Below are 19,907 nucleotides of genomic sequence, written 5' to 3'. Positions count from 1 at the left end.
TTCAGTTTCAGGATTAGCCTCTGTCCTACCTCCTGTGATCAGTTCCTCCACACTAGTCTGCATATTTATTTTAAGCGCCCATTAAGGCCGAAAGTGTATGTGGCAAATTTTGCTCTTGTCAATCTATTTGAAACTGGGCATGCAGTGTCTTTGGCTATTAATCCATATGAACTGCTGCTCCAGGTGACAAGATGGGAAGAAGCTCAAACTCTAAATGACCATTTGTTCATATGCTGCCAAGCAAGGGGGTAATTTGTTGTTCCTCTCATTTCACTGAAGTTAGCAGTAAGCATAGGTAATGTGCAGTTATACTGGACAAGCTAAAGACTCGTGGTTATTGTTGGCTTCTCACTGTCGTTACAGATTTTTAAGCTGCTTCAAGCTCCGTTCACGGACAGTGGTGATGGCCCCATGCTGAGGCTGGAGGAGCTGGGAGACCAGAGGCATGCCCCATTCCGGCACATTTGCAGACTCTGTTACCGAGTACTGAGACACTCCCAGCAAGACTACCGTAAAAACCAGGTACAGGGTCAGAAGTCTAAATCGTACTGTGCAGTCAGATCTTGGCTTGAAGTTTCCATTCCAAGTATGACTGGTTTGTATAAGTATGCTGATAGGTTGCATTCCTCCTTTGATATATTTTGTTTTTCATTGTCTTAGATAAAAAGAGCAGAGTTTACTTTCTGTTTAATTGACATGACAACTTTTTTGGTAGGAAATCTTTACTCCAAGTTGCTTTGGAAGAGAGGATGCTCAGAGCTCTTAGACTGTCAGTGACAGCGGGGTTTAGGGAGAGGAGTGATGGTACTTCATGGTATTTGGGTACATTCCAGGCTGTAGGAGAACACACTTAAAGGTGCATTCAAGCTTGGTGCAGCTACCACAAAGGCTCTGTGGAGATGGACCACAGACTAGGCTCTGTCTGTACATGGAGGAGAAGCTGGTGGGGAAGTCCCTCAAGCATTAAAGTGTGTCATCCCAGGGGCTGTGGATTAAAGTTAAAGTTTTAACACTATTGAGTGAATTGACCATATTGCACTAAGAATGGTAAAAAGAATTTTGCACTTTTAAAACTATGAATAAAGTTTATTTTGAAATTTGAAACAAAGTCTAATGTTGAATCTCATGACTAAAAAACAAGAAGTCTCTATTGAGATGTTTCCTTGCCAAAGTCCACATGAAAGTTGAAGGGGTTTAGTGGATGGATAAAACATGATTGTTTCTTTCCCTTTATTCCAGTAAAAGCAGAAGAAATTTTTCGGATCCCTTGCTTAGATTCTTCATGGTCCTTGAAGCAACTCCTATTTGTGTGCTCTATTTTCCAGGAGTACATAGCAAAACAGTTTGGCTTCATGCAGAAGCAGATTGGATACGATGTACTGGCTGAAGACACTATAACAGCCCTGCTGCACAACAACCGTAAGCTCTTGGAAAAGCACATCACGGCAGCTGAAATTGAAACCTTCGTCAGCTTAGTCAGGAAAAACCGAGAGCCGAGGTGAGTTAGTTTGTGGGGAATACAATTCTTTGTCGTTGGGTTAAAGATCGGGAACTGGATGAATACTTGAAAGAAAAGAAATGCCAAGCCATATGGAAGGAGGTGGGATGAGTGGGGACTAGTAGGTTAGTTGTGTAGAGAGCTGGTATGGCCTCATTTTGTGTAGTCTTCCTATGATTGGTTGAAGCTGTTTGTGGATGAACATTGTTTAAATCACAAGTTGCATGTCCCCTTATTGGCCAGCCTAACATCCCATAATGATGGATGTCTCCCAAGTTTTTTTCATCCTGGGCTGCTGTGTTTAAACTGCAGATAACATATCTGCCACAGTAAACTCTGAAACTTCATTGAAATGAGCAACTTATTTTCCTGACTTAATTTTTTTATTGCATGCATTTATCTCTACATTTAACCACAGAATTACTTACTCTTCTGCCACGTGGTTTCAGACCCGTCCTACCTCTTACCTTACTCTTCAACATTTACTTTATTTCCTTACCACAGCTCTCAAGCCCTCATTTAAGTAGAAAGATTGGAGAATGAGAAAGAAAGTTTAGCTTCATTTGTTGCATGTACATAGAAGCATACAGTGGAATGTGTTGTTTTTGTCAAAACAACTTGCTAACCCTAACCGGTATGCCTTTGGAATGTGGGAGGAATCCCACGCAGTCACAGAGAACGTACAAACTCCTCACAGGCATCGAACCCCGATCGAACAGCCAACGCTGAAAAGCATTGTACTAACCACGACACTGTTGTGCCATCCTCATTTCCCCTTCTTGCCTCTCCTCTCCAGATACCTTGCCCTCCTTCTGAGGCTTATAACTTCCAATGAGTCTTTGTCCCCCTCTCCTATACCCAGCAGGAACAGCTGAGTTTGCACTTACTATTATGGCTTAGTATAAAATAACACTAATTTTCTGTAGTTTCAACTGTGTTCTTGTTAAACTGATTGAGGTGTTCCTCATTTCTAGGTTTCTGGATTACCTCTCCGACCTTTGTGTTTCCAACAACACGGCCATTCCAGTTACTCAGGAGCTCATCTGCAAAGCTGTGCTGAACCCAGCTAATGGCGACATTCTCATTGAGACCAAGTACGTAACAGCTAAGCTGCTTGTGTTCTTGGGCTGTTATTGTAGAACTTCGGATTTGGTTTGACTGTATGTGTGCTTGACCAGTTTGGGCAGATGACTGTGCACAATTTTACTTTTGACAAGTAATTTGGAGGTTGTAATGACTAAGTATTTATTGCTCATCCCCAATCGACCTTGGAGGATCTGGCGAGGGGGCCTCCTGAATCTCTGCTGTCTGCGGGGTGAAATGCTTTCACAGGCCCATTCAATAGGTTCTCGTTTGGGGAAATATGAAGACTAATTATGAGTACTAATAACTTTTTAGAAGTCTCAGAACCATGTGTTCGCTAGATAGTACATATTGTAACCATGGAATGTTGCTGGTGAGGTAGTGGATGTTGAGACCAGTGAATAAGGTAATTATATCCTGGTTAGTACAGTTGTGATGTCTGCTATCCAGTTCATTATAAAATTTGTGCCTTGAAAGCTTTATCTGCACCACTTGACCCCAAACCTGACTGGTGATGGAAATGTGAGGATGGGAGGGGGTTCTAATTCAGGGCCAGTCTAGCTATGGGTGGCAAGTGAGATCAGGAGCAAGGAATATGGTTGGGTTCATGGAGTGGGGTCAGATTTCAGGAGCAGAATCTGGATAATGGGATAAGAAGTGGGGAGCAGGAACAGAAGCAGAACCTAGAAATGACATCAGGTTGAGGAGCAGGGTATGGGATAAGACCATAAGACATAGCAGCAGTATTAAGCCATTCAGCCCATCAAGTCTGCTTCACCATTTCATCATGGCTGATATATTATCCCCCTCACCTGCATTCTCCTGCCTTCTTCCTGTAACCTTTGACACCCTGACCAATCAAGAAACTATCAACCTTGAAATATACCCAGTGATTTGGCATCCAGAGCCATCTGTGGCACTGGATTCCACAGATTCACTATCCTCTGGCTAAAGAACTCTCTCCTCATCTCTGTTCTAAATGGACCTCTCTCTACTCTGAGGCTGTGCCCTCTGGTTCTTGACTCCCCCACTATAGGAAACATCCTTTCCCACATCCACTCTGTTGAGGCCTTTCACTTTTCAATAGGTTTCAGTGAGATTCCTTCCCCACCATTCTTCTAAACTACTGCAAGTAAAGGCCCAGAGCCTCAAGCACACCTTCTACATTGACCCTTTCATTACTGGAATCAATCTCGTGAACCTCATCGGGGTCCTCTCCAGTGCCGGCTCATCTTTTCTTGGATAAGGGTCCCAAAACTGCTCTCAATACTCCAAGTGTAGCCTGACCAATGCCCTTATAAAGCCTCAGCATTATCTTCTTGATCTTGTATTCTCATCCCCTTGCACTGAATGCTCACATTGCATTTGCTTTCCTTACCATCGACTCAAGCTGCAAGTTGACCTTTAGGGAATCCTGCAAAAGGGCTCCCAAGTTCTTTTGTTCCTATGTTTTTTGAATTTTCTCCCCATTTAGAAACCAGTCTATGCCTTTATTCCATCTACCAAGGTGTGTGACTGTACATTTCCATACACTATATTCCATCTGCCAATTCTTTACCTATTCCCTTAAAATGTCAAAAAGCTCTCTACTTCCTCAACACTACCTGGCCCTCCATCTATCTTTGTATTGTCATCTGGAAATATGGCCCATAAATCATCAATTCCTTCCTCCATATCATTGGCATACAGCACGAAAAAATACAACCGCAACCCTGACCCATACAGAACACCACTAGTGACCAGCAGCCAACCAGAAAAGACCCCCTTTCTCGCCATTCTTTGGCTTCTGCCAGTCAGCCAATCTTCTAACCATACAAGTATCTTTCCTGTTTAGGAATTCATCTGTGATACCCTGTCAAAGGCCTTCTGAAAATCCAAGTACACAATATCCACTAGCTCTTCTTTGTCTATCCTGTCTGTTATTTTTTCAAAGGATTCCAACGGATTTGTCAGGTATGATTTTCCCCTTAAGGAAATCCTGCTGACATAGCCCTATTTTATCAGGCACCTCCAAGTACCCCAAACCTCATCCTTAGTAATGGTCTCCAACATCTTCCCAACCACTGAAGTTAGGCTAACTGGCCTATAATTTCCTAAAGAGTGGAGTGACATGTGCAGTTTTCCAATCCTGTGAAACCATTCCAGAATACAGTGATTTTTGAAATATTACAACTAATACCACACACTCAATTCAGCTAATTTGGAGTTAAATCCATCTGGTCCAAGCGACTTATCTACCATCAGACCTTTCAGCTTCCCAAGCACCTTCCCCTAAGTAATAGCAACTGTACTCACTTCTGTCCCCGGACACTCTTGAATTTCTGACATGCTGCTGGGGCCTTCCAAAGTGAAGTCTGACATAAAATGCTCATTAAGTTTATCCCCCATTACTACCACTCTAGTGTCAATTTCTAGCGATCCAATATCCACTCGGGTCTCTCTTCTTCATATTTCTGAAAAAGCTTTCAAGTATGCAGATGAGGTGACGGGACTGAGACTGGGCCCGGCCCCGTGGTGGAGCTCTGTCACCCTGTTATGAAGCAGCTGTCCAGTCTGATTGCGGAGCTGAGCTCTTCCGGAGCCTGACTCAAAGCCTGTTCTCCACTGGCAGCGAGCAGCTTTCCTTGGGAGAGGCTATGGCAGGCCAAGGGAAGGGACCGGTGTCAGGAAGTACAATCATTTGGCATAGAATACCCACAGCACTTGCACAGCTGATTCAGTTCAGTTCCTGGTCATTGCTGGGATCTGTCAGCGGTCACATTGAACGCCCCTGTGGATATGTCCTTCACTCACTTCTCAAGGTCTTTCAGATACTTGTGTTGCCAACATATTACTTACTAACTTTTAGCCCAAGGCTGAGAATCATCTTGTAAAAAAAAAAGCCTGTGTATTATCATTAGCCTTTTCTTTCGTGACATTGCTTGTGAAGCTAAAGAGTTGTGAAGTGGGCTATCTTGGTCCGTCGTGTTCAGTTTGGATTTGATAGATTTCACTCAGTTCACAGGGGTCGCGAGGTTCTGCCGAAGCTGTACCTTATGAAATGCATTCTGTACCTGAATCGCTATTCAAATTTGGGGGGGGGGGGGGGTGCGCACGCGCCCTTAACTCCTGGTCGAGTTGTCGGGGCGCTGTCACGACAAGCTTTTTGCACCAATCTTTTTGGTGATTGCTCATCGTACGGCGTGTCTTGGGCATCTGAAACTTGACGGAGCCCATCCCCCTCGAGGTCGAGTTGCTAACTTGACACAACCCAAGCACGGATGGAGAGCGTGCAAGGGAGCCGGCTGGATTCGAACTCGGGACCTCTCGCCCCAAAGTCCAGCGCTGATGCCGCCACGCCACCAGCCGGATGTATGCACATAAACTTGCACCTATCAAACCTTCACTCAACCCTTTTTGTTTTTAACAAGAAGAATGACTTCAGCTGTTTAGCCATGTTGCTGACTTCCGTTTTATCCACTGTGATCAGAATGGATTCAGAATTTGGCAGACCAACAACAGGGGTGATCCCTGAAGTTCATTGTGCAGGAGGCTGCGAACACCATGTCTGCATTCCCTGAGACTTCCTGCGTTATCATGCCCAAAATTAGATCTAAAATTGGTTTTGCTTCCATCATTAGTAGCCTTTCATCATTAGGATTAGCCTTCACGTAACAGTAACATTGAAATCGGTCACACTGCTCAACATAAAGAATCTGCAGGAACGCAGTGGGTCAGGCAGCACCTTGAGAGGGAAGTGGGCAAATGACATTGGTAACCACGGCCCTTTATCAGGACTGAGTCATAAATGAACCACTGAGTTCCTCAGTGTTGCCCCAGATTTCCAGTATCTGCATTGCGTCTCCACCCAACCTAACAGTTCACATTTAAAGTAACTGTTGATGACCACTGTTCCCTTTACAAAAATGCTCATCTTTAGGAGTCCTAATGCCAGTTCACTTTTGTTAGAGTCCACGTTATAGTGCAGGAATATGCAGAGGCACATATCTGCAGCAAGGACGGGTTAGTGTTTTTGTAAATTCTTCTACATGAGATTGGTTTATTTTCACACGTCCTTGAGTATAGTGGAAAAGCTCTGTGCCAGCTAGGCAGATCATACCATCCAGAATTATATTGAGATGGTAAAAAGGAAACCAAATGCAGTGTAGTGTTGCAGTTACAGAGAAAGTATCGTGTCAGTAGGTAAATAGTGTAAGGGTTATGCTATAGTAGTTTGGGAGATGACGAATTCATTTTTAGTGTATGAGAAATTGATTCTAGAATCTGAAAGCAGCAAGATAGAAGCAACTTTACACACGAGAACACGACACTGCATATTTTAGAATATGCTTTTGAGTTTAGAATAGATTTGGGACCATTGCCACTTCTCTCTGTTCAGCAATGTTCATAGCTAAAACACATGGAATTGGTGCTGTCCATCAAGTATGCATTGGCATCCTACATACTCCCATTTTAATCCTCCCATCAACTGCCCCAGATTATGTATACTGGTGCAATTTAGAATGGCTAATAGATCTATCAACCTGCACATCTCTGGGCCATACCAGGAAACCTGTGCTGTCCCAGGGTGAATATACAAACACCACACATACAACCACACAACAGGTTGCTGGAGACCTGAGGCAGTCTCTGCACCACTGTGCCATTATGTTAACATGGCTAATGAAATGGGCATTGTTTATCCTATTCAGTGGTTAAGTTATTGCACAAACTTATGAAATCCCTCCTAAATTACACACTCAAAGTAGTTGGCCAGATCAGTTCCCAAATTATATTCACGATGCTGCCTGTTATCTGCTCACGAGTATATAATTTGCAACAAAACTTTTCTCAAGGCTATATTTTCTTGTTCAGAAGGGATGTAGTCTAATATTCTAATTCACTAAGCACTCATGTACAAATATAATAACAATTGTATTTACTTTAATCACATTATAATCCCTTAGTGCAATAGTTCAAACCCTCATTTAACATTTGAAATAAATGTGATTCATTTTTAAATGAGCGCCTTAATCATGTTTTGGGGGTGAAGTAGTCTGTCAATACAGTGTGTTTATTGCGTTAACCCCTCTATGAACTGGAGGTCCATTGTTTTCCCTCTGTTTTGCCAACTCTTATTGCAGGCTGGTTCTCTCCCGAGTGGAGTTTGAGGTGGAGAATGGTGGCGAGAGCCGTCTTGAGGTTGGTGAGGATGAGGAAGTGTGGCTCTTTTGGAATGACAGCAGCAAAGAGCTGCGCAGCAAAAGTATCCGAGAATTAGCCCAAGATGCCAAAGAGGGCCAAAAAGAGGACCAGGAGGTCCTCAGTTATTACAGGTATGTCTTCCTTCGCAGTCTGCAACAAGGTATAGTGGGAAATGTAAATGTGCTGCCTCTCAGCTTTTGGTGTCTGGGTTCAATCTTTACACCGGGTGCTGGTGTCCATTTCTCGGTTACCATGTTGGTTTCTGCCAGGTGTCTTATTTTCTTTTAACACTACAAAGGTGTACTGGTTGGTAAATATGCTGGTGTAATGTGCTCATAAGTGAATTGAATTGACTTTATTTCTTACATCCTTCATGTACATGAGTAAAAATCTTTGTTATGTCTCCATCTAAATGTGCAGTATGCAATTTATAGTAATTCATAATTGTATGTACAACTGGACAGTCAATATCAGATAGAAATAAAATTATGTCAGCATGAATTAAGCATTCTGATGGCCTGGTGGAAGATGCTGTCCCACAGCCTCTTGGTCCTGGCTTTTATGCTGCAGTACCGTTTCCCGGATGGTAGCAGCTGGAACAGTCTGTGGTTGGTGTGACTCAGGTCACCAATGATCCTTTGAGCCCTTTTTACACACCTGTCTTTGTAAATGTCCTGAATAGTGGCAAGTTCACATCTTCAGTGGCTGTCTACACCACTCTCTGCAGAGTCCTGCGATTAAGGGAGGTACAGTTCCCATACCAGGCAGTGATGCAGCCAGTCAATTGTGCCCCTGTAGAAAGCTTTTAAGATTTAGAGGCCCGTACCAAACTACTTCAACCATCTGAGGTGAAAGAGGGTCTGTTGTGCCTCTTTCACCACACAGCCTGTATGTACAGACCACGTGAGGTCCTCTGTGTTGTATATGCTGAGAAACGTATAGCTGTTCACCCTCTCAGCCCCAGATTCATTGATGTCAATAGGGGTCAGCCTGTCTCCATTCCTCCTGTAGTCCACAACCAGTTCCTTTGTTTTTGCGACATTGTGGGAGAGGTTGTTTTCATGACACCACCGTGTCAGGGTGGTGACTTCCTTCTCTGTAGGCTGCCTCGTTATTATTTGAGATTAGGCCAGTTAGTGTAGTGTTGTCAGCAAATTTAATTAGCAGATTGGAGCTGTGGGTGGCGACACAATCATGGGTATACAGAGTAAAGGAGAGGCCTCAGGACACAGCCCTGAGGAACATAATCGAAGGGGTGTTGGTGGGCATGTGAGGGCAGATGAGTTGCAGGCGATAGGAAATGAGAAAAGTGAGAATGGGATTGTTCTGCTAATACGCACCATAGATCTGATGGGGTAAATGCCCTTCTTTAATTGGAATAGTTTACATCACGATGGAAACTTTAGAGCCTTGCGCTGTGGTAGTAGCTCATTTCTGGGACATACACCTGAGTCAGAAAGCTGAGAGTTCAAATCTCATTTGCTGTCTTGAGCAGAAAAGAGCCTGTATTCCAACTGAGGGGGCCGCATTATTGTCAGTTCTGACTTTTGGAGGTGGTGGTAAGTTGAGGCACCACTTGCCTTTGCAGTTGGATGTAAAAGAGGCCATTGTACAATTACTAATCCTTAACAGTGTTGATGAGCAGAGGGGTACAAGTTTACAACTCCCTGAAAGTGGCTGCGCAGGTTAATAAGGTGGTTAATGCATGGCATGCTTGCCTTTATTAGTCAAGGAATTGTGTTCAAAAGTCAGGGAGTTATGCTGCAGTTAGGCCACTTCCGGAGTATTGTAAACAAGAGATGATCAGCAGGTCCTGAAATCCAAACAACACACACAGAATGCTGGAGGAACTCAGCGGGACAGACTGCATCTATGCGGGTGGGGGGGGGGGCGGGAGTACAGTCGATGTTTCGGCCCAAGTTGTGCCAAAGGGTCTCCACCCAAAACGTCAACCGTACTTTTTTTTTCCACAGATGCTGCCTAGCCTGCTGAATTCCTCCAGCATTTTGTCTGGAGTATTGTATACAGTTCTGATCACCCCATTATAGGAAGAGTATTGAGGCTTTGGAGAAGGTGCAGAAGAGGTTTACCAGGAATTTGCCTGGATTAAAGGGCATGTGCTATTAACAAGAGTTTGGACAAACTTGGGTTGTTTTCTTTGGAGTGGCGGAGGCCGAGGAGAAATCTGATAGAGGTTTATAGGATTGAGAGGCATAGTTGAGTAGACAGGCACTCTTTTTCAATGGTTGAAATGTCTAATACCAGAGGAATGCATTTAAGATGAGAGGGGTTAATTTCAAAAGAAATGTTGGGGTGGAAGTATTTTGCAGAGTGCTAAGTGTCTGTGGTAGAGGCAGAAACATTAGAGACTTTTAAGAGATGTTTAAGCAGGCTCATGAGAGTGAGGAAAATGGAAGAATATGGACATTGTTTAGGCAGAAGAGATGAGTTAGCCATTTGATTACTCATTTAATTGATTTGGTACAACATTGTGGGACAAAGGCCCTGTTCCTGTGCTGTACTGTTCATTTTAATTCAAACTAGCTTCGTTTCACTGGGTCCTCACTCCAATTTGCGCCGCATCAATATCACCAAGGCTTAAGGGGTATAAACGAAATGGAAGCAGTGTGGACACTTGCCCCTGTGAACATTTTCTGCCATTCAATATTGTTCAGCCTGCTTAATCCACTTCCCTGTCTGGTGAATGCATGAGGGTTCCTTAAAGAGCTTATAAAAGGGTCAAGTTTTATTGCTTACCAATGCCAAGTTAATTGGGAGGAGGACTCTGATATTCAGTTGTGGTGTTCTTTGCACTGCTTGAATGTGCTGAATCTGTCCCCTTGTATTTATCTAAATCGACAACATTCCCTTGGGATCTCTTGCTCTTAGCATAACATTTCCCTCTGCAGGTACCAGCTGAACCTCTTTGCTCGGATGTGCTTGGACCGGCAATATCTGGCCATCAATGCGGTCTCAGGGCAGCTGGATGTGGATTTGATTCTCAGATGCATGTCAGACGAGAACCTGCCCTACGATCTGCGGGCTTCCTTCTGCCGCCTGATGCTGCACATGCACGTGGATCGAGATCCCCAAGAGCAAGTGACTCCAGTGAAGTACGCTCGCCTGTGGTCTGAAATACCTTCCCAGATAGCAATTGATGAGTGAGTATCTTGTCTTGCTGGTTAATGCCTTTTTGTTGCAGAGCTAAATACTTGGGTATTGATAGTCTTGAACATGAGTTAGGAGTTCCTCACATGCTTCATATCTTTATAAGTGAGCTGATCTACCCTAGAAGGTTCCAGTTACTGGATGTGGTTCATCTTAGTTATAGGCACCCTGGGTAATTGAGGAAAATATTGAGCTATCTTAATCCCTCTCTCCTGATAACTGTGGGACCTTAGCATATGCAGAGGAGGGCATCTCAGACATATCTGTGATGCCTTTACTTAAGGGAATCCTACAATTCCCTTCAAATGGGGTGAATGGTGGTCACAAGCATTGAAAGATGGTAAAAACATTGAGAGTTGCGGAGGGACAAATGGTGCATCATTATTGAGCCATTGTCATAGTTGAATTGTCAGTCCATGGGGATAAGTATTACTTAGTTTAGGTGTTTAAGTTTTAGTGCAGTAATGATAATATTCCCCTTGCAAATGGGAAGAGTTTGGGGTTTAGGATTTTGACACACCATCTGGAAGTTAATTTCAAAAGCCATAGGTGAAGTGCCAGTCTTGAGAGTACACCTATTGCTGGAAAAGTATTCTTGATTGATAATGTATTATTTGCAATCGGGTCCATTTTGAATTGTATGAGAGCGGAATGCAGTTTATTGGTTTAAAATGGTGTGTGCTGTCAGCAGTGGAAAATGTATTGGCCCAATGCACATTTTGCTGTGTGTACCACAGTGAATAATGTTTTTACACTTACTTGTCATGTGGCGCAGCCATGTTAAAATGCCACAGTTCTTTTGGAATAACAGACTGCTACTTATTTGACTTTTAAAGTGGGGGTTAGTGGGACGATAGACTGACTAGGCTACAAATGTAGCAGATTTGTTTCATGTGTACATTTCTTGGAATTCAGGTCCAGTTTGTTTTATTTACTTAGCTATGACTCCAGTGGAACTTCCAAGGATGAAATCAAAGAGCGCTTTGCCAACACTATGGCGTTTGTGGAGGAGTATCTCAGAGATGTTGTCTGCCAGAGGTTTCCTTTCTCAGACAAAGAGAAGAACAAGCTGACATTTGAGGTAAATACACCTAATGCATCTGACTAGCATCAACAGCAACTATAGACTGAAACACAGTGTGAAACTGTTTGAACTGTGTAGCACTGATCTACAAGTAGGCATACTATAGCAATAGCTCTCAGCCTGCGGTATGTAGTGTAGGGCTCCATTAGTCTCGAAAAACCATGGATTTGCACCTTGGAAAGTTTCCACGGAGCAAGCCTGGGCAAGGTTTTTTATGGAAGACAACCAGTTGCCCAAGCTGCAAGTCTCCCTTCTTCACGCCACCAATGTTGTCCAAGGGAAGGGCATTAGAGTATGCGGTATAGTTAATTATTGAAATAGGATAATTATAATATGTTTTGTTACCAACAACAAAACCAGAAATTAGCTAATTATTTCCTCTCCCATAGGTTGTGAATTTGGCTCGAAATCTCATCTACTTTGGTTTCTATAGTTTTAGTGATCTCCTGAGATTAACTAAGATCTTGCTGGCCATATTAGACTGTGTCCACATGGCTACTGTCTTCCCTATCAGCAAGCTGGTTAAAGGGGATGATAATCGAGGTAAGGCATGATTGTGTCCGCCAAGAGTTGGTTCCCGTTATTTGCAATCATTATGCCTCTGTAGTCTGTTGTACTGACTGATGAATGAATGTGTATCGCAGGCAGCAATGTGATGAGATCAATTCATGGAGTTGGGGAGCTGATGACCCAAGTAGTGCTGAGAGGAGGTGGCTTCCTACCCCTCACTCCCATTGCACCACAAGATGGATCTACTAAGCAACAGAGCGAGCCAGAGAAGGAAGATATTTTGGTTATGGACACAAAACTGAAAACAATTGAAATACTGCAGGTAATGTTCTCGTAATTGAGCTTTAGTGTCATTGACATTACAGATCGCAAGTTCAAAATTCGGATTAATTTATCGTGTACATTGAAGCATATGGTGAAGTGTTGCTTGGGTTACAAACATCACAACTCCCCCAGGAGTTGCCATACATTCTGGTGCCAACGTAGCACCCCCACCACATTCAGAGAAGAGCACAAGCTACAGAATACAATAAAAAAACAACAAAAAAACGAGCCCCGCTCCTCCCTCCCACCTACCCACTTTAGTAAGGTCTTTGACAAGGTCCCGCATGGGAGGTTGGTCAAGAACGTTCAGTCGCCTGGCATTCAAGAAGAGGTAGAAGTGGAGGAAGTCAGAGAGAGGTGGTAGATGGCTGCCTCTCTGACTGAAGACCTGATTAGTGGGGTGCCGCAGGAATCGGTGCTGGGTCCATTGCTGTTTGGCATCTGTATCAACGATCTGGGTGACAATGTGGTAAACTGGATCAGCAAATTTGCAGATGACACCAAGATTAGTGGTGTATAGGACAGTGAGGAACACTATCAGAGCATGCATTGTGTGGAGAAAATATTACGCTTGAAGACCAGGGTTGGCAGAGTCATGGACCTGGCGTGATGGGAAGCAGAATGGGTCTGTCTTCACAAATAAGAAAAAAATTTGCAGATGCTAGAAATTCAAGCAACACACACAAAATTCTGAAGGAACTCAGCAAGCCAGGTAGCATCTTTGAATTAAATTGACTTTATTACTTACATCCTTCACATACATGAGGAGTAAAAATCTTTGTTGCATCTCCAGCTAAATGTGCCATGTGCAATCATAGTAATTTATAATAATTTCATAAATAGAACAGTCAATGTAATATAGAGTACACTGAAATCAGCGTGAGTTCATCAGTCTGATGGCCTGATCAAAGAAGCTGTTCCGGAGCCTGCTGGTCCTGGCTTTTTTCTGTGGTACCACTTCCCAGATGGTAGCAGCTGGAATAGATTGTGATTGGGATGACTTTGGTCCCCAAATGATCCTACGAGCCCTTTTTACACACCTGTCCTTGTAAATGTCTTGAATAGTGAGAAGTTCACAACTACAGATGCGCTGGGCTGTCCACACCACTCTTTGCAGAGACCTGCGATTGAAGGAAGTACAGTTCCCATATCAGGCAGTGATGCAGCCAGTCAGGATGCTCTCAATTGTGTCCCTGTAGAAAGTTATTAGGATTTGGGGGCCCGTGCCAAACTTCCTCAACCATCTGAGCTGAAAGAAGAGGCGTTGTGCCTTTTTCATCACACAACTGGTGTGTACAGACCACATGAAGTCCTCGGTGATGTGGATGCTGAGGAACTTGAAGCTGTTCACCCTCTCAACCCCAGATCCATTGATGTAAATAAGTGTTAGTCCGTCTCCATTCCTCCTGTGATCTACACCCAGTTCCTTTGTTTTTGTGACATTGAGGGGGAGGTTGTTTTCTTGACACCACTGTGTCAGAGAGATAACTTCTTCCCTGTAGGCCACTTCGTCATTTTTTGAGATAAGGACAATCAATGTAGTATCATCGGCAAATTTAATTGGCAGATTGGAGCTGTGGGTGGCGATACAGTCATGGATATACAGGGAATAAAGGAGGGTACTTAGTACGCAGCCCTGAGGGGCTCCTGTATTGAGAGTCAGAGGGTTGGAGGTGAGGGAGCCCACTCGTACAACCTGCTGGCGTCCTGACAGGAAGTCCAGGATCCAGCTGTACAAGGCAGAGTCAAGGCTGAGGTCTCTGAGCTTCTTGTCCAGCCTGGATAGAGCTATGATGTTGAATGCTGAACTGTTGTCTAAGAACAGCATTCTCACATAAACCTTGCCATAGCGGAGACATTGAGAGGACTGGTTCCCTGTGAATTCACAAAGTATCTAGTTTCAAGGTCTTTCCCTGCTTTGTGTATGACCGGTACTAAATTCTCTATCATACTGAGATCTGGACCAGCTGGAAAAATGGGCTGTAAAATTACAAACGGATTTAATCCAGGTAAATGTGAGGTGTTGCACTTTAAGACAACCAACCAGGTTTTACATGGTGAATGACGAGGAACTGAGGAGTGCAGTAGAACAGAGGATTCTGAGAATACAGATCCATAATTCCTTGAAAGTGATATCAGATAGATAAGGTTGTTAAGTAAGCTTTTGGAACATTGGCCTTCATAGATCAAAGTACTGAGTACAGGAGTTGGCACCTTATGCTGAAATTGTATGAGACTTTGGTGAGACCTAATTTAGAGCATTGTATGCAGTTTTGGTCACCTACCTACAGGAAAGATGTAAGATTGAAAGAGTGCAGAGAAAATTTGCAAGGACGTTGCTGGGACTTGAGGGCGTGATTTACAGGGAAAAGTTAAATACTTTACATTTTATTTCATTGAATGTAGAATATTGAAAGGAGATTTGATAGAGGTAACAAAATCATGAGGAGTGTAGATAGGGTAAATGCAAGCAAGATTTTTCCAGTGAGGTTGGGTAAGACTTGAACTAGAGACCATGGGTTAAGGATGAGAGGTTTAACGTTTATGGGAAACATGAGGGGAACTACTTAATTCAGAGGGTGGTAAGACTGGAACAAACTGCCAGCACAAGTGATGGATGCGTGGTTGATTTCAAGATTTAAGAGAAAATTGGATAGGTGAGAGAGGTCTGGAGGGCATTGGTCCAGGTGCAGGTTGATGGATCCGGGCTGATTAATGGCTTGGCACGGACTGGATGGACCTAAGGGCCTGTGTGCTACAGTGTTCTATGACTCTGTGTGCACATTCAGGCATTTTGCAAACCCTGAACTGGCCATCTTCAGCCTCCAGCCTCCAATGGACTTGCAGACTGCAGATATCAAGCCTTTGACTTCCTCTGTGGACATGCAGACCCAGGGCTCCGGCCATCCTTGACTTCTGGGCTTCAATCTTCGGACTCTTCTATGAGGACCCTGAACTCTAGGCTTCAAACACTGGACTCTCTGATGACCGAGATCCTGAATACTAGGCCTCAAACTCCAGCATTCATTGACTTGCATACCTAGGGGGTTATTGGCCCTCATTCTCCTGTCCGCACGGAACACTGATTCCAGATTCCTAATGACTTGTTGACCCCCAATCCCCCCAGGTCAGCAGTCCTCGTCCTCATTGGTCTACGAGCCTGACATCTGACCACTGATGTCCTTCGTCACACATCTGTGTCGCCGGCTTTTGAGTGCGGAACAGAGGCCTGGACTCCAGCCTGACCTTTAACTCCCCCTATTTCCCCGTCCCTAAAGCCTAAGCTGACCCCTAACTCCCCTCTCTGTCCACAGAGCCATCCCTAAGAACGCGAAAAACAGTTTGTGTCTGAACCACATCCTTGACTGAGATTAGTCATTAGAATTGCTTTACACAGGGAGCAGCTTACACTGTTACATCATTTTCTGGTTTATCATTTTCACCTCTCAGTTCTGCTTTATTTTCTCATATATTTAAAAAAAAACATGCCCTGCAATATACCAAAAAAATAGTGCTTGTGATCTTAAGCAACTTCTAACAAAGCCCTTCGAGTCGCTGGAGTACTCGAGCTGCTTGCTGTTGTTTTCCCCTTGGAATTTGCCAAGTTGCCTTGTTGATGCAGCAGTGCAACACTGGGCACATCGTGAAATATAAATGCTTACTATAAATCCGACCAACAAATTCACTTTGCTCAGTCATTAATGATGAAAGATGTTATTGATAGGCCAAAAGCTGAAACATACCAACCTGTTTTAACAGTGCACGTGACTTGCTGGTTCAGCTCATGGTCAAGAATGTTTGCATTTGATCTATCTGGATTTCTTCACCCCAAGACAGATATCGCTGAACGTTGGGCCATTTCTCTATATGTGCAGTCTTCAACTGGTTGTTGAAAATTTATCTCAAACCACAGCAATTACTTTTTTTTAATATGTTTAATAAGTGAGGCTTAAAAATGTTGAATCTCATCCCTCAGCCCGCAGATGTCTTTATTTTATTCTGTCACAACTCCATTACAGGCCATTTTCTCAGAACTGAGCCTTTTGAACTTCTGCCATGACCACCATTCTTTGCCTTCAAACACACTAAAATAACAAGCCAAAATTTGCTTCATGGACAGGGTCTTTAACATTTTATCAATTTCCATGTAAATCTAGTGATTCCATTTTGCCTCTGAATCAGGAAGTTCTGAGTTCCAGTCCCGTTTCCAGAGATCTGAACAGACAAATGTGATTGACAGCAGTGGAACGTTGTACTGTTGGAGAAACACACAAAACACCTGCAGGAGCTCAGCAGCTCGGGCAGAATCTATAGAGAGAAATGAAGAGTCAACGTTTTGGGCTGAGACCCTTCATCAGGACTGGAAAGGAAGAAGGAAGGGGGACAGAAGTCAGAATAAGGTGGTGGGGGAGGGGGGGTCGGTGAGGAGAAGGAGGACAAACTGGCAGGTAAGAGGTGAGTCTGAGAGCATCAGAGATCACGGGCAGCAGTGAAAGAGGGTCTCACTGAACTCCCGTTGAGAAGAATTAAACTTCTGGGCTGACATGCCTTGAGGACTCTGTGTAGTAGAGCAGCAAATCATAAATGTGAGCTTCTGCAGATGCTGGAAGTCTAACCTAACACACACAATGCTGGAGGAACTCTGGCCAGGCAGCATCTATGGAGAGGGATAGACAAGATGTTTCTAAAGGGGGAAGAAGGCAGAATTAGAAGGTGGGGAGAGGTTACTGTGTTACTCCAGATCTGCATGTACCGTTGGAGATGTATTTTTGATGAGTTATACCCAGACCCAGGCTAGCTTTTGGGTAACTGTTTATACATTCTCCACGCTTCAGTGAACTGATTCTATGACCTATGGACTTTACATTCATATTCTTAGAGTTATTGATTTATTTATTATGATTTTTTTATTTGCACAGTTTATCTTTTGTACATTGGTTGTCAGTCTTTGTAGTTTTTCATTGATTCTATTGTATTTGATTTTGAGGCAAAGGCAGTTCTGTTAAAACCCAGAATTCTTATCATTCCTGTTCCAGTTCATTTTGAACGTCCGTTTGGATTATCGAATCTCTTGTCTTCTCTCCATATTTAAACGAGAGTTTGATGAAAGCAATGCACATCATCAGTCGACAGACTCCACACCAAGCATAGGATCGGCTTCTCAGGATGGGACAAGTAATGTTCCAGGTTTGTATCAACTAGGAGTTTTATTGGATGCCTTGTTGTCCTAGAGGACACTATCCTTAAATTTTTTGATGCTCTGAAATTTATCAGAGATTGTTGCTAGTTCACCTCATCAACATCTGAAAGCACTGTTACATAACGTTTTGCACTGCTGCCCAGTTCTAGCAATGACCACTGCTCTTGGCTATCCACTGACTCTAAATCAAGAGAGTGCGAGGCTGACGTCTCACTGCACAAATACAAGCTTCCTCCAAATCCAAACCACAGATCCCACCTTCTGGGTTTGGTCACTATTTTGATCTCCATTACCCAGCCACTAACTTCCTCTTTGGCCACTGTCTAAACCCAAAAGCAGAGTGTCTGCAACCCTTTGTGCCACATGTAATGAGAGGAACATTGAAACATTTATCCACATCAACACTGATCACCCCCGAACGTCATCCCAGTTTCAGATCAGCTGCTGTTGAACCCTGTCTAATATGTGCCTTTATTTATTATACTTGGTCTTTATATACTCATGGATATCCTCCTCTTAAGCTATTCAATCACGACCCTCCACTGGATTTAAAGTTAGGTGAAACTCAGCTGCCCATTTGCCAACTTGTACAAATCTTCCAGCATCCCTTTGCTTGCTGATCAATGTTTCTTGGGCAGTATCTTAATTTTTTTTTTAATCTACATCCTACAACTGGAGAACATAATTGAGAACCAGACTGATAATGAGAAGTTCAGGTGGGGAAGTAAAAGAGTAAGTAAGAGGGTTAGAACATATCACAGAACAATACAGCACAGTTAAAGGAAGAGTATAAGAAAAGACAGGTGACAAAATAAAGGGATTCAAAAGATCTTGTGCAATGTATAAATTGTAAGTGGTTCTCTGAGGATCGTAACCTCACCCTGGTGGAGAGGCTTCTGAGATCCCAAGAGTGATGCATAGCCATCTTCAGCTTAGCGCCTGGTAGAGTCAACTGTGGCGGGAAGATCAAGGGGGAGTTTACCGACAAGGGGCGATCCAACTGAGACCTCAACTGCAGAGCTGGTGGAAGATGATGACATGTCACAACAGCAGTGATGGCAGAAGGCAGCGGTAAAGTTGGTGTCCCCACATGTCTTGCAGTCCGTGCCACTCGACCCTGACCCGGATCCCAAGTGTACTGGCTACCTGTGCATCAGCCTCCCCACATTAAAGAAAGTCACGCACAGGCGATCTCCATGCAAGGAATCCACACTAACATTTTGGATTAAGTCCTGTGGGAAACAGCAAGTTGCAAAGGAAGCATGATTTTTTTTGAGGTCTGAAGCCCCTAGCCACGATCTGGCACTTCGGGTGGTGGGATGTTTGATTCAGTCACTGGCCTCTTGGAATGAGGCAGAAAGAGCCCTTTGGCAATTGCAAATCACCTGAAGATCCACCAATAGACAATCCTTTTGGAGAACATCATACTTGGCCAAGTGGCTGCACTTCATGACTGTGAGTGGGTTGTTACAGATGAGTTGGGCCTGACGGGGTACCAAAATGTTGATCTTATGGGGGGTAAAAAGAATGGTCAAAGTAATTTGCATTAATCCTTATTTTGGTGATACTGAGGGAATCAGCAAAAGAACTTTTCAATAAGATAGTGAGTGAGAGAAAAATTGATAAAGGTTTAGCTACATTTACAGCATAAATCACTTGCCCCAGCTTGAATGCATTTGAGGTTGCTGGGTGAAGTAATATAAAGATTACACAATAAAAATGTGTAGTAGTGCTTAAAGTTCTGGAAATATGAAACTATCATGTCCATGTTCAAAAAGTATACATCCAGTAATTAAAACTTATCTGTTTAACCCTTCTTGGAGGGAATTTTTTCAGAAACTGTAGTTGTGAACAAA

General features: G+C 43.5%; 1 protein-coding gene across 9 annotated transcripts in view; it reads left to right on the top strand.

The window, feature by feature from the left end:
• itpr1b (inositol 1,4,5-trisphosphate receptor, type 1b) overlaps window positions 1-19,907 on the top strand; it is a 532,858-nt gene that overhangs the window by 194,651 nt on the left and 318,300 nt on the right. For 5 of the 9 annotated variants that reach the window (XM_073072453.1, XM_073072455.1, XM_073072459.1 and 2 more), the window contains exons 16-24: window positions 364-522; window positions 1,326-1,498; window positions 2,473-2,592; window positions 7,705-7,896; window positions 10,675-10,926; window positions 11,855-12,014; window positions 12,407-12,560; window positions 12,662-12,849; window positions 17,888-18,038. In XM_073072453.1, coding sequence (XP_072928554.1) covers window positions 364-522; window positions 1,326-1,498; window positions 2,473-2,592; window positions 7,705-7,896; window positions 10,675-10,926; window positions 11,855-12,014; window positions 12,407-12,560; window positions 12,662-12,849; window positions 17,888-18,038 — 1,549 coding nt within the window. The remainder of the gene's footprint in view (window positions 1-363; window positions 523-1,325; window positions 1,499-2,472; window positions 2,593-7,704; window positions 7,897-10,674; window positions 10,927-11,854; window positions 12,015-12,406; window positions 12,561-12,661; window positions 12,850-17,887; window positions 18,039-19,907) is intronic. The other 4 variants (XM_073072460.1, XM_073072457.1, XM_073072461.1 and 1 more) reach the window with 1 other exon arrangement.

This window comes from Hemitrygon akajei, chromosome 19 (genome assembly GCF_048418815.1).
Source record: "Hemitrygon akajei chromosome 19, sHemAka1.3, whole genome shotgun sequence".
Taxonomy (NCBI): domain Eukaryota; kingdom Metazoa; phylum Chordata; class Chondrichthyes; order Myliobatiformes; family Dasyatidae; genus Hemitrygon; species Hemitrygon akajei.
Note: the sequence above shows the minus strand (reverse complement) of the source record. Positions and strands in the feature narration are given on the sequence as shown.